Here is a 12,986-nt window from a genome sequence, read left to right as displayed (position 1 = left end):
CTTACTCTAAAGAGGAGTTAGAGGTACGGGAACCCCCATCCTGCTGCTCCACGGACTTTACCGTGTGTTTCTCTGTCTGTGGGGATTGGCCTGCCTGGCTCAGCATCCTCCCTGGCCCAGCATCGTGCCTGGGGAGGATGGGGACAGGCAGAAAATAATGGAGTAGCTCAGGGGGCCAAAGAAGGAGGGTGGATGCTCATGGGGAGAAAGCAAAAGCTCATGAAAACCTGTAGGAGCACAGCAGGTTCTGCTGAGGTTTTTTGGAAACCCCACTAATTGCCTGTTCATGGTTCTAGATACAGAAATAGATCCTAAACCATCTGGCCCAAAGAGATGGAGTCCCCGCTTCTCTAGCAGACTGCAACGCTCAGCCGATCCCATGCTGGGAGAATTCCTATCCAATTTCTAAAACTCTGCCAAAGGGGTGCAGATCTCCCTGGAAAACCCATGGAAAGCTGGTCCCGAGTGGTCCTGGTGAGGGGCAGGTATGTGGTCTCTATGCCCTGGGTGGCTTTTCCCAGTGTCCCACCTCTCTGCCGCCCTGGATCTCCTCCCTGGCTGGTGCCACTGTTTGCCCTCTCACTTACTGAAACAAACCTTCCAATAAACCTCCCAATAAAGTCTCAAGCACCGGCTGTAGCTGTTGAAACTCCAGGATTGGAGTCGATAAAATCAATATTTCTGCAGGTTGATAGAGTTTCTCCTTCCAACACCAAACTGATGGAGCAGTAAACAAAGTGGTGGAGAAAATAAACCCTCCACTACGGGAAAGGGGTTCACCACCCTGGCACCTCCAGCCATTGATAAAGACGGAAGGCATTCGGGCTGTTTGATGCCAACCTCTGTAGGTGTTTTTTCCGTACTTGCTCTAATTTCTGTGGCAGGAGCTGAGCACGAGCCGGTGCCCCAAGACTCCCAGCTCTGCTTTGCAAGCACTTTGAGATGTCTCTCATTTGCAGAGCATATATTTGTTATGTAATAAGCACCAGGAATTAATGATCCACAGCACAGCTGGGGAAACTTGCGTACTAAGCACCCAAGGAAAAAATAACTTTTCTTTTTTTAAAATCACTGATGGAGCCATTAGGACCTGCGTTTTCTTGCAGTGAGACTGCCCCAGCCCCCGGGCACGGCTGAGACAAAGCAGGGTCTGGTGCCGCCGTCTCTCTCCCAACTCTTTCCCTTTGGAGAAGCAATGTTCCTGCCGCTCCCGTTATGAATCATGAGGTTAGCAGCTTTTGACAGATCATAAATCAGTGCTTCGAAGTCGCTAGGACAAATCCCAGGACATTTAATCTTTAATATTAGACGTGTTTAAGGCAGTGAATATTTCATGAAGGTGCTGTTGCATTTTAGCACATCATTAGCTGTCTCTTTTTTTCTTCTCTTTTCTGTTTTTGCCGCCTCCCACTTTCCAGGCGGCTCTTCCTCAAAAATCTCAGCAGTTGAACCACTGTCTCACTGCCTCCTGACAATAAAGCTCTTTACTGTAATCCCTGCGAGGCATTTTAAGAACTTGCTTAGGATCCCGATGAGCACACAGGTACCTGCCAGTCTGCATTACTGCCGTGATGGGGATAACCCCCCCCAGCCTCCTCCCCAGGTCCCCACCTCTGCCGGTGTTTACAGCTCAGCCTGCCGTGCCGCCAGGCACGATGGGGAGTGGAGGGGAGGCGAGGCGGGGGAAACCATCGACAGGAGCTTGTAAGAGAAACTCCATGTGCAAATCCAATTAATCTTTTGATTTTGCTGTTTCTTGCTCTGGGTTATGTATTTCTACCAAGCATGGAATCAATTTGGGCCAAGCATGGTTGGGTTTCTGGTGCGGGAAATGTCGTCTTATGCTGTCAAAAAGGTGTAACAGGGTGAGCCGTCACCCAGAGAGCAGAGAGGAGCAGGGCTGAGAGCCTCTTAGCCATGGGACAGGGGCATGGCATGGGCACTGCCTGCAGAGGATGGAGGCTGGGGGTTTCTGCATCCTCCTGGGGGAGTTTGGGCTGCAGGAGACTCTGCCATCCCATAACCGTGCCAGACCCATGTCAGGGATCGGGAATGGCTGTGAACAAGCAGAGAAGGGCAGCAGGGGAGGAGAGCCCGATGCTGTGGTTGCTGATGTGCTTCTGGGGCAGAGAGGTCTCATCTTCCCCTCTTCTCTTTTAGGAGAGTGCAGCTGCCATGAAGGCTATGCCCCAGACCCTGTTCATCGCCACTTGTGTGTGCGCAGCGACTGGGGACACAGTGAAGGGTGAGTGGGGCTGATCCCCATATGATGGTGCGCTCGCTCCATCCTGGCTCCCACATTGGCAAGGGGGCTGGTCTCCTCCCCACTGGCCATCACCGGCACCAAAGACCCAGGACCGGGCTGTGCCGCTTTCCCTACCAAGTGACGTGTCACAGCTGCTCTTTCCCTCTCTGCCTCCCAGGCCATGGCCCTACACGACGCTTGAGCGGGGATATGACTTGGTCACAGGAGAGCAGGCACCAGAAAAGATACTCAGGTGAGTCAGAGGAGTCTTCAGCTTGGACATTTGGGAGGGGAATGCTGGTGAGGACATCCCAGCAGATGCTACCTCTTGGTCGCTCCCGGCTCCGTCTTGTTGTGCTGTCTGGGGGACACAAGTGTCGTTTGCCTTTGACAAACCTGAAAAGATTTGTCCATGTTCTGCAGACAGGGAAGGGTTTCCCTCCTGTCCCCTCAGCCAGACATGTCTCAGCAAAAGCTAGGATGGTGCTCACATAAAGTCCTCCTGGACTAAAAAGAAGAGCTTGACCATGTTCTCCCTGTCACATCTCTAGCTATTCCTCTCTCATTTGTTCATGTTTGTCTTTCGGGACAAGACCAAATGACTAACTTATCCTGTGGTGCCACCACCTCTCTGATTTCCAAGTGGCCAGGTGCACTAGAGGGCCACCATTTGCTGTGGACACTCTGTTCCTATATGACACGTTTGTCCTCATTTCAGGTCCACCTATAGTTTGGGTCAAGGCCTGTGGCTGCCTGTCAGTAAGAGCTTTGTGGTGCCCCCCGTGGAGCTTTCAATCAATCCTCTCGCCAGCTGCAAGACAGATGTTCTGGTGACAGAAGATCCAGCAGATGTCAGGTAGGAAGCAGATTTCTTGTTTTCCTCGTGCTTGAGTGACTACACTGCTCTTTAAATTGTTATTGAGAATGCAGTAGTTTCTGTGATGATAAGTTTGATTAGTTTTATTCCAATAAGAAATCTGATGTGATAGCTCTCCAGGCTCCTTTGGTCCTGATGGGTCTAGGCCAGGACTGTGTATATAGCTCTGAAGTCTGCCAGTGCAGTCAGGTAAATTGGTGTGAACCTGTGGCAAGGCAGTTTTAAAGTGGTTTAAGTCTCATGTCAGGTTGCCTAGCTTAAATTGATGCATTTACCAGTATGGAAGTGCTATCATCTTTTAGAAACTCATACACATATCACATCCACCCAGCCCTTGATAGTCTGCTGTGGTGCTTACAAAGGGCCAAGGTCAGACTTGGTGAAGGGCCATGTTGCTTGTCCAATTATTACACAACTGGAGGGGTTTTTTTCCTTCCTTGAGTTCAGTAAATGCCTGGTTATTTCTCTGGCTCCCCCATTTTGGCTAGCTTGTATTTTAACCAGATGTCGTCGGACTTGTAACAGTCTAGTTCAGAAGTGGGACCTAGGAGGGCATTGCAGGAGGAGAATTGCCCTGGTAGAAGGAGAGACCATTTGCTGGGAGACTAGGCTGAGGGTGAGCAAAGTGGGGGTCCCTTGGAAAAGGAGCCAGGCAAAATGGTTGTCCTCTGTGCCCCAGCTGGAAAGGGAGCAGCAGCCTCTGCCTTGGAGGAGAGTGATGGTGGTGATTGTCCTCCTCTGCTTGGTTTACAAGGGTTTAACTGTAAACTACAAGGGTTTAACTGTTTAATTGGGCATTAGCATGTGTTCCTCTGTTCACCATTATATTAAGATTGAGCATTGTTGGGTGCCAGGGAGACTCCGTGATCCCTCCCTCCCTTCCTTCCTTCTCGCTGCCCTCTCCTGTTGACTCAAGGCACAATTTCCTCACTCATAAATTCTTCTCTCTGTTGCAAATCATCTTCCTGGGCACGAGTAGGATTCTTGTATCTCCCAGCCTCTTTTGTCTTGTCTTTTCCCAGAGCGATGGGATGGTGGATTTCCATTCTTCTGTCCCATCATCATGAGTCTTGGCAGGGCTGTGCCTGGAGCAAGTGCCTACAAAACCTATGGCAGAGCCAGAACTGGCATCCAAGAGGTCCTCACTTCCAACTGTGTTTTTGTTGCTAATTAGTGCTTGTTCCCTCTCCTGCAAAAAGAGACTGATGGTACATATCTGTCACAATTTGGCTCTCTTAAAGAGTGTTGTTTTTCTTGTCTGCGGAAGACTATTGCTTTTCATTTGAGAAGGTGAAGGGTCGCCTTATTTTATCTTAACATTTTCCAAGCCAAAATGCCAGGAGAACATTATTTCTTTCTTGCCTCCTCACATCTTTGTTAAAAGTACCTTAGTGAAAGAAGAGGCTAGGAAGCTTGCTTTCTGCTCCAGTGCAATAATTGTCTCTGGGCACTGATCCTTGTGGAAGAGTCTCGGTTGGGATGGGTGAACACCAGGTAGGAGAAGGGGAGTTTCTGGCATGGAGGCTGTTGCCTGCTCCCCTCATAAATGGAACCTGAACTGAGAATTCTAGGTATAAATATTGGAGCGACCCAGGTAGAATAAGGGAGGCGAGTTCATGGTGCTTGTATCTTACATACAGGAGATGCTAAATTATTAAAACTTTAATAAATGTAATAATAAATATTTGATGCTGAATTATGGAAGGTTTCACAGATACAGTGAAAACCGAAAAGCGATCTATTTTTTCTGCATTAGAACTTAAACACTTCTCAAACGGGTATCAGGCTGCAAGCTCAGGGTCCTGAGCGCCCTGGGGTGGGTGGAAACCAAGGTGATATCGCCTGAGCAGAGTGTGATGGCACGGAGGAGCTAGTGCTAGGGCTGTTGAGGTCCACTGCAGTTGGTGAGCAGGGATGTTGCTGTGTTTAGTGCTCACAGGTATGGGGTTGGTCTATCTCTGAGAACCTCCTCTGAGGTTCTCGAGTGCTTTCACGCAATGACAGAGGTATTTTTAGAGCTGTTTATCTTGCAACCTCTTTGCTTTGTCCCTCTGGACTGAGACAAGTGTTGGTAGCTTCTCAAGGGAGCAGTAATGCAGCAGTTTTGGTGGTTCAGATGTCCAGATGATGACCCATAATGTCAGACCTACCATCGGAGGTGAACATGTGCTGTCCATTGTGTAGGTGTTCAAACACAGTCATCCCTCTGCATGGGCAGGGACCTGTTCCCTGGGCTGTGGGACTGCGGTAACGCTGCTGTCGCTCCATGCTGGCATTTCCTGTGGGTGGTCCTGCAGCGCTCTAATACAGTCACGTCCCCATGCCAAGGGGCAGATCCTGGACTGCACTACAGCAGCTGCAACATGGCCACATCTCAGCACCTGGAGTGCCCTGTTTGCTGTCCTGTAACTCTGTGATGGTAGCTCAGTCCTGTATTTCTTCTGTGTCTTTAATAATGATCGTGCTGCATTCCTCCAGACCTTTCATTAGTCTGACACCTTTTGGCTCCGGGGTCACTTGTCTTGAAGAGTTTAATGGAGGGAAATTGCAGAAAGCCTGGTTTGGAGAAAACAAGTGATGAAGTCTTTACAACTCAGAGGGTTAAAGGTTCAAACATGGCCTTGCGTTTTTATGAAGATGCTTGAGACTGCAGAAGGGACTGGTGGGGCTCTGCCTTTCAGCAGCGCTCTGGAGAAATGGTGACTCCCTGCTCCTGCTCCGAAGGGATGCTTTTCTCCGTGTGTTTCACCGCTGAGCAGTGCAACAAGCTGTACGCAGTGCTTTGGTGGATGGGAACGAAGGGCCCAAGCCTCCTCCCGCTGCTGCAGCCAAGTCATTAGAGAAACTTCCTATAGACAGGATCCAAAGGTCTACGTGCAAGCATCCCACTGGGGATGCTTCCATGTGTGCTGGGCCTTGTGTGGGGACAGGACTTCGTGTGCAGAACTTGGTGGTGGAGGTATTAGGGCTGTGCGTCATAAATTAAGCACGAGGGTGCTTAGAGTTAATGAAACTTAAATGTATAATTTATCAGTAACCATATTGAGCATCCCCTCCTCGACCCCAGAATCTGATCCTCCGCACGATGATCACATCAGTCACACGTCTGGGATCGTGGCAGCCATGCTAACAGTGACGTCTTTGTTCATACGAGGTGGTACAGCAGCACTGCGGGGCTCTTCCCACGCTGGGAAACCTCAAGCTTGGGCTGCAGGCTGGGTAGGCTGCCCCAGCTGCACCTCCCCTACCAGGGCAAGAAATACCTCACAGTTGCACCTTGTATCCCTTGCTTTCAAGACCTCTCTTGCTTCCTTCTCCCCCTTGGTCCCATTCCTCTTTCGTAAGTGTATTTCTCCCATAACCTGGTGGTAAACACAGTAGTCCATGGTTTTTTTAAACAAATGACTATTAGGTGTTTAATCCTTCTTCTGGCTTTCACTGGACACCTTGCCGTCTCTTTTTGGCCCTTTAGGAAGTACTGCTTGTCCTGTGGGACCAGGAATCTCCATAACTGCAGCAGCATACGCTGCTCTGCTCCGTTGACAGCTCATGGAGAAGACCCGCACCCACAGCCCCCGGGGTTGCACCACCATCAGCAGTGAGCATCCCTGCAGGGGATAATAAAAGCATCCCTTGGGGCACAGCTGGCTGCGGGGGGACCGATAGATAACCTGGGGGGGCAGAACACAGCACTGGCAAGCTCCTGGTGGTCCTGGTTCACCGTGCTACCCGCTCTGCAGAAAAGTTGATAATTTCTGGTGAGCAGCTATAAATCAGAAGCGCGAGCCTCAGCTGCTGCCTGACATGACATATAGCTCTATCGTTATGGCAACCATAGAAACAAATAAAAGCCTTGCCTTCACTTGACAAGCCTTTGAGATGTCGTGATGGAGAGACAAGTGTTCAGCAGCAGAATGAATTCTCTTGAACTCGCTGTCTATTCATCTTCGGTTTGCTCCCAAGTGAGCCCCTTTGCTCTCTGAATTCTTTGCCAAAGTACAGTCAACTGGATTTTTAATTTTTTTTATTTGTTTGTTATTTTATTTTCAGTTTTCTTGGTGGCAGAGCGCTCTGCTCCCCAGCGCTGTGCCCGCACGCGTCCCGTCTCGTGTCGAGGACAGGAACTGGGCTTTTGCTCCCTGGCTGTAGCTTTCCCTGGCTCAGCCCTGCCGTGCGCTTGCGATACCATCGCTGCCCCAGGCTTACAGGGGTTTTGCAGTGATTTGGGCACTCGTGATTTTGCAAGTTGGTGCCGAGCGCTGTGGTGGGAGGCTCCCTGGGAGCAGAGGAGGATGAAGAGCGAAGTGGATGAAAAAAAGAAAAGAAATCTGGTCCAGCAGAGGGGAAACAGCTTTGCTGTGGCCACACTGTCACAGCAGCAGCAGACCTCATCTGCCCTGTGCCTTAGCCTCGTGCCTTATCTGCAGGAGCACAGGAAAATGGGTGCTGCTGCAGGCAAGCACCACTGAGGCTCAGGAGGTGGGCTGGGCCAGTCCCCGTGGTCAACATGCCAGTGGGGTATGGGCAGGAGCAGGCAGAGGGCGCCTTGGCAGCTCTTCCTGCCATTTGGTGCAGGAGATACCATGGAAACTTGGTCTTTTTTTTCCCCTGTTTCTGTCTCCTGGAACAGAGCGGGTTGTGATTTCTGGATGCTTGATGCTGGAGGGACTCTTAGCCAGGAGATCGGGGGAGAGGGGAAGCCCCGTTTTTGGGCTGTTCCTCAGTGGGGACCTGGGGAGCTGCCTGCAGAGGCTCTTGCTTGGTGCCAATAAAGCGGCTGTAAGCAGCTATCAGCAGGTGCCTGTGATGAATGAACGGCTTCACATGATGGAGCAAATTGATCATTGCATCACCAGGCACAACTTACTCATTTCTGCAAAGAGGGCAATTCATTACCGTGCACATCACAGAGACACCGTCATCCCTGCAGATAACGTCCTCGACGCTCTGGCCTGGGCCTCTTATCACCCCAACACGCTGTCGTCCTGCAGAAGTGGTGGAGAAGCAGCTTGCAGTGCTTAACACGGGGATAAAGGCAGCCTTTGGCCTCATCCTCTGCAGGGAAAGGACAGATGCTTTACACAGAGGCAGCCACCAGCCCTTGCCCTGCATCTGTCAACTTAGCATCTTCCTGACTGCTTACCGGGACTTTTCCTGCTTCCTGCCTCTGCTTTGATTTATGAGAGCAAGTTAGAAGAGTCAGGTACGTTTCACTTGGCTACAGGGTGACTAAATAGAGATGTAACCTTGCGGCAGCCACTGAAGGGTGTGAGCAGCAAAATGAGAGGAATTACGGGAGTGGTGAGATGGGGAAATAGGGGCAGAGAGGAAAGGGGTGAAAAAAACCCCAAACTCGAGCTGAAATCACCCAGGGAGTATCTAGAGTAGATCAGAATTGAAACGTGGGTCACCCAGCACCTCTGGGAGGGTGCAGGGACCTCACTGCCCTCAGCATGTCTCTTCCTGATCCATCACCAGCTGTGGGTGATCTTTCATGGCCAGAAGCAGAGGGACATTTCAGCCCGCCCTCTTCAGGGGCTTTTAATAATTCCTGCTATGGTAATGCCAAGTTTCACTTTCTCTCTGTGCTCCGGTCCTTTGTGCAAACCCACTGCATTTTTGAGGTCTTGGTGCTGGGCTGTAAAACTGCACAGAAAATGATCAAAGCCCTTAGGGGTAGTGGATGTAAATTTGGACCTGGCTCGTAGGCAAATCCATCATAGTGAGCACCAGCAATAGCTACAAGTTTGGCAGCTGAGCAATTGCTGTTCCTCTCGTCCACGGAGCTGCAGAGCCCAGGAGGGAAAAACAACCCAACGAATGAACAGATTTTGTTTATATATTTATTTGAGACAATTAAAAAACTATGACAACCGCCAAATATGCAAATGCTGTCTCACACCCAGAATGATTCCCTTTAATGTATCTGGGACCTCCCATCACACAGTAGTGTTTGGCATTGGACTCTGCAGCCGTCCCTTACGCCAGATCTGCTGCTGTAACTGTGTGTCCATCCATCCAACTGCCTGGAGCAGGATCCGTGGTGGAGCAGGATCCTGCCGGGACTGAGACAAGCAGCGGGTGCAGAGGGTTTGGAGGGGAAGGCAGGGGCTCTAAAACACTGTGCTGATGTGTGTGCTTAGCAGAAGGGGAGATGCAAGGCAGTGAAATCAGAAACCTTGGGTTTCTTCAATGAAAGGAGTTCTCCCATCCCTGTTTGATGGTGTTATTTGTTTTTATGTCCCTGCCTTTGCTGCTTGTTAAACATCAGCCAGAGCGTGCTTTGTAGCTGCCTTTTCAAAGAGCAGCCCCGTGGCCTCTCTGTTTATACAGCCTGTCTGTACTATTTTTCCTGAATTACATTCCCCCCCCTCCATCCGAGTTTTATTATCTTTGCCTTTGTGTGCATCTCCTGCCTGTGAAGGGGACTAGAAAGTTTGCAGGCAGGAGAGGGACCAGGCAGTTCATCCCTCCCCCAGTGCCGTGCTGGGGCAGCGGGGACCTGCACCAGGCTTGGGACAGGGAACCTCTGCTCTCCTCCTCCTCCTCCTCTTCCTCCTGTGCTGGGCAGGGAGCTGTGGTGCTTTTGGAAAGCGTCAGGTCACTGGGATGGACCCAGCAGTGACAGGCCAGCACTGGGGGGCTGGTTTGTAGTGCAGGTACTTGAGCCCCAGCAAGTGCAAAGTATTTGGGGTCAGCTCTGCCCGCTCCCATTTCAGAGCAAGCTGACCCAGGTCACCTTCGCCTGGTGCCAGCGGAGAGCATGTGGCTGCCCAGCCAGCGGGCTGGGGCTTGGAGCTGCACTGGCAGGTTGCTGGAGACAGGAGAGGGACAGCAGAGGAACGAGGATGGTGGCAGCAGCAGGAGGGACAGGATTTCCTGGGTGCCTGGGGAAGGATGCTCTGAGTCCCTGCCCTGTTGCCCAGGGCTGTCCTCAGCAATTTTGTCCCAAGATACTTCAGGGCAAGATGGGACGATGGCCCTGGTCCCGTCTGGATGTGCAGCTCTCCTTTGGCTTAGCAGTGTTAGTGGGAGATACGGTCCTAGGTGGGGCAGTGACATTGGAAATGGGTTAATACCTTTTCTTCAGCTATTTCTAAATGCAACTTAGTAGAAAGAGCTGGCACCGTCCACCAAACAGTTCTGATGAGATTTCAGTTGCCTTAAACTTGCCCGACATGGACTGTGTCTGCTCCTCCTTTCTCATTTTTATCTCCCGTAACTACCATTGGATAACTTCATCCAGAGGACAAAACTAATAAAATTCAGCCAAGCTGAAACGTTCCTGGGGGCACGCCAGGGACCTGTGACAGGCTCCGCAGCTGGTGCGGGGAGGAGAAATCATCTCGGCGGAGACAATGGGAATGGAGGTGGACACGAACAGGGAAGCTTTGTCCTTCTGCTTTAAGGGCACCACAAGAAGACACTGTCCATTGCAGGCTTGGAAAGGACTCCTGGAGAAGATGGACCCCTAGGTTTACTTTTATGGGGTTTTTTTAATTGCTGAAAGGAGGGGGGGTGCACATGTTGCTGCAGAGGAACATCGTTCTTTCTGTGGAGGGAGGAAGGAAGGCAGCTCTGTGCAAACCAGGCAAAACCAAGAGGGACGGCTCCTGCTCAGCTCTCACCCCAGGGCAGGCAGCGACGGGGACCATGGGCAGCCGGGGCTGGGCACGTGGGCAGCTGCAGTTGTAGCCAGGGAACCAGGACAGCCATGCTCTCTGAAGACAAATGAAGTTAATTAGTTTTGGTTTCTGCTTCTGAGCAGCCGGGGCCCGGGTGATGTTTCCATCGGCTCTGGTGGACTCGGCACGGTGCCCCACCACCATGGCTGCTGCCCCCGAGCGATTTGCTCTGCTCTGGGATGTCACCACAGCTCTCGGGGTGATTTATTAGGGCAAAATGCAGTCCATTCCTCCTGCCGGGCTCAGGGCAGCTGAGGGAGCTGTCGGTGCAGCACTTTCCAGACAGCTCAGAGTAACTTTGCTCGTGCCGTGCTGGTCCTTCTCATTCCACGCAGTTTCCAGATGCAGGAAAGATGCTCTGCAGGCTCTCCCTGACTCCCTGACCTCCACACAAAGGAGCAAAAGCAGCTCAAAATGAGGTCAGGAGCACCAAAAAGCTCAGCACATGATTTAGAGACGGCATCAGCGTTGCACAGAGCCAGGGGATAGTGCACCCTGTCTAGCATTGCCCATCAGCTCAGAAAACCATTCAGTGCTTTGCTGCAGCTGGCCGGTGGGACCGCAGCTGGACCAGATCACGTATCAGCTGCAAATTATCTGCCCTTTGCCTTTTCTTGCCCAGGTTTAACATTGTTGCCCCTTTTCATCTGTTTATTTGTTTCTTACTCAGCTTCTCCTTTTCTGATTTAGATGTTTATAAGAAGCCTGTCAGGTCTTTCTCTGGTCTCCTCAAATCTAGCTGCTGGCTACAGAGTGAAAAGCGAAAGCTTTCTCTACTTTTTCCTGCTGCTACATGTTTAAAGCCCGGAGGTCCCGTGGGCGGTGGTGCTTTCCTGGGAAGTATGCTGGAGTGCATTAAGCAGAATATTGTTTTGAGGGACTAAATTAGAGTGCTGCAAAGCTGGAGAGGTTTGGCAGGAGGGCTGGGGAGTGAGCAGAGGGAAAAAAAAAAAGTCAAGAAAATTAGGTGAAGCCTTGCAAAAAAATAATCCCATCTTGGGAATTGCCCTGCTTTCACTGCCTGAAGAATTACTGTGCCATAATCAGTTCAGCTCTAGACATGTCCCGCGGTGTTTTTGATATAATGAGGTGCTATTGGCTGCAACCAAGTGCCTTTTATCATAACGCAGATGGGTGCAGTTAGGGACCCGCTGCCGTGGCGTGCTGCAGGCTGTGCCGTGCTCGGGGCCGGGCTCCGGCAGGGCTGAGCAGCGCTGGCGGTGGCTGGAGTGGAAGCAGGGAAGGCAGCACTGGGAGGGAGGGATGGGGATGTGGATGTCGATGGACCACAAGGTCCCTACATAATTCATTTAGCGCATGTTTCTCCTCCACTGGAGGAGACGAAAGCAGCTAGTATTGAGCTGGCTTTGGAGAGGAGGCATGTGATGGGGTGAAGAGCCCCCAGTTGTATCTAGGGCATGTTCAGGTCTTTTGGCATTGTGGCTGGATGGGTTTTAGGGGGAGAACATGCTCATGTCTCCTGCAAACAGGAGGTCTGGGCATTGCATCCAGGGGTTTGTCCCAGGCATCACATAGCTGGGTCATTCAGTGCAGGTTGATGTTTCTCCTTATATGTAAGGAAAAACTTGCTCAGGCTGGGGCAGTGTCACCCGATGCTGCTCACCCTCCCGGCTGGTGGCTGTGCCATGGGCTCTCCTCCTGTCACTGCCTTGCCATGTCCACCCCAGCCCTGCCCCTGCCCTGCTGTGGGGCTCTCTCCCAGCAGCAGCTCATCGGGAGCTGCGCTGAACCCAGCAGCACACAATTAAACACCAGTTAATACTTCCCTGCTACTGCGGAGTGCTTAAAATGACATAAATGAAGAAGCTGAGAATTAAGACAGGATACTGTGTAAATATGCACTGAGCTTTTGCATTGCGAAGTCTCTTTGTTCAGTTCAGTCCACATTTCCCTTTTTTTTTTTTTAATCGGTGTGTATCAAACACAGATAGACCAGAGCTGGAGATGTTGGCTCTGAAATGTGGTTCCTTTGGAGCTGGACACAGCTTGGGGTTAATGATAAAGTTGTGGATGGTTCAATAAAGGGCTCCTTGACCCATAGAGTGCAAGGGGTGAATACATTGCTTATAACCATCCATACCAGACATGATCTATATGTGTAACAGGTCCCTGACATGTTAGCGCTCTTCTGCTGAAGTAAATGCTGTGGAGCAGCTAT

The 12,986-nt window shown here is 51.1% G+C and overlaps 1 protein-coding gene across 1 annotated transcript in view; it reads left to right on the top strand.

The window, feature by feature from the left end:
* Window positions 1-12,986, top strand: part of ASTN2 (astrotactin 2) — a 363,040-nt gene that overhangs the window by 155,850 nt on the left and 194,204 nt on the right. Inside the window, 3 exon segments of the mRNA XM_075716105.1 lie at window positions 2,161-2,245; window positions 2,424-2,498; window positions 2,964-3,101. Of these exon segments, the coding sequence (XP_075572220.1) occupies window positions 2,161-2,245; window positions 2,424-2,498; window positions 2,964-3,101 (298 nt within the window).

The sequence above is a fragment of the Pelecanus crispus genome, chromosome 9 (genome assembly GCF_030463565.1).
Source record: "Pelecanus crispus isolate bPelCri1 chromosome 9, bPelCri1.pri, whole genome shotgun sequence".
Lineage (NCBI taxonomy): Eukaryota > Metazoa > Chordata > Aves > Pelecaniformes > Pelecanidae > Pelecanus > Pelecanus crispus.
This window is presented reverse-complemented; position numbering and strand designations above follow the sequence as displayed.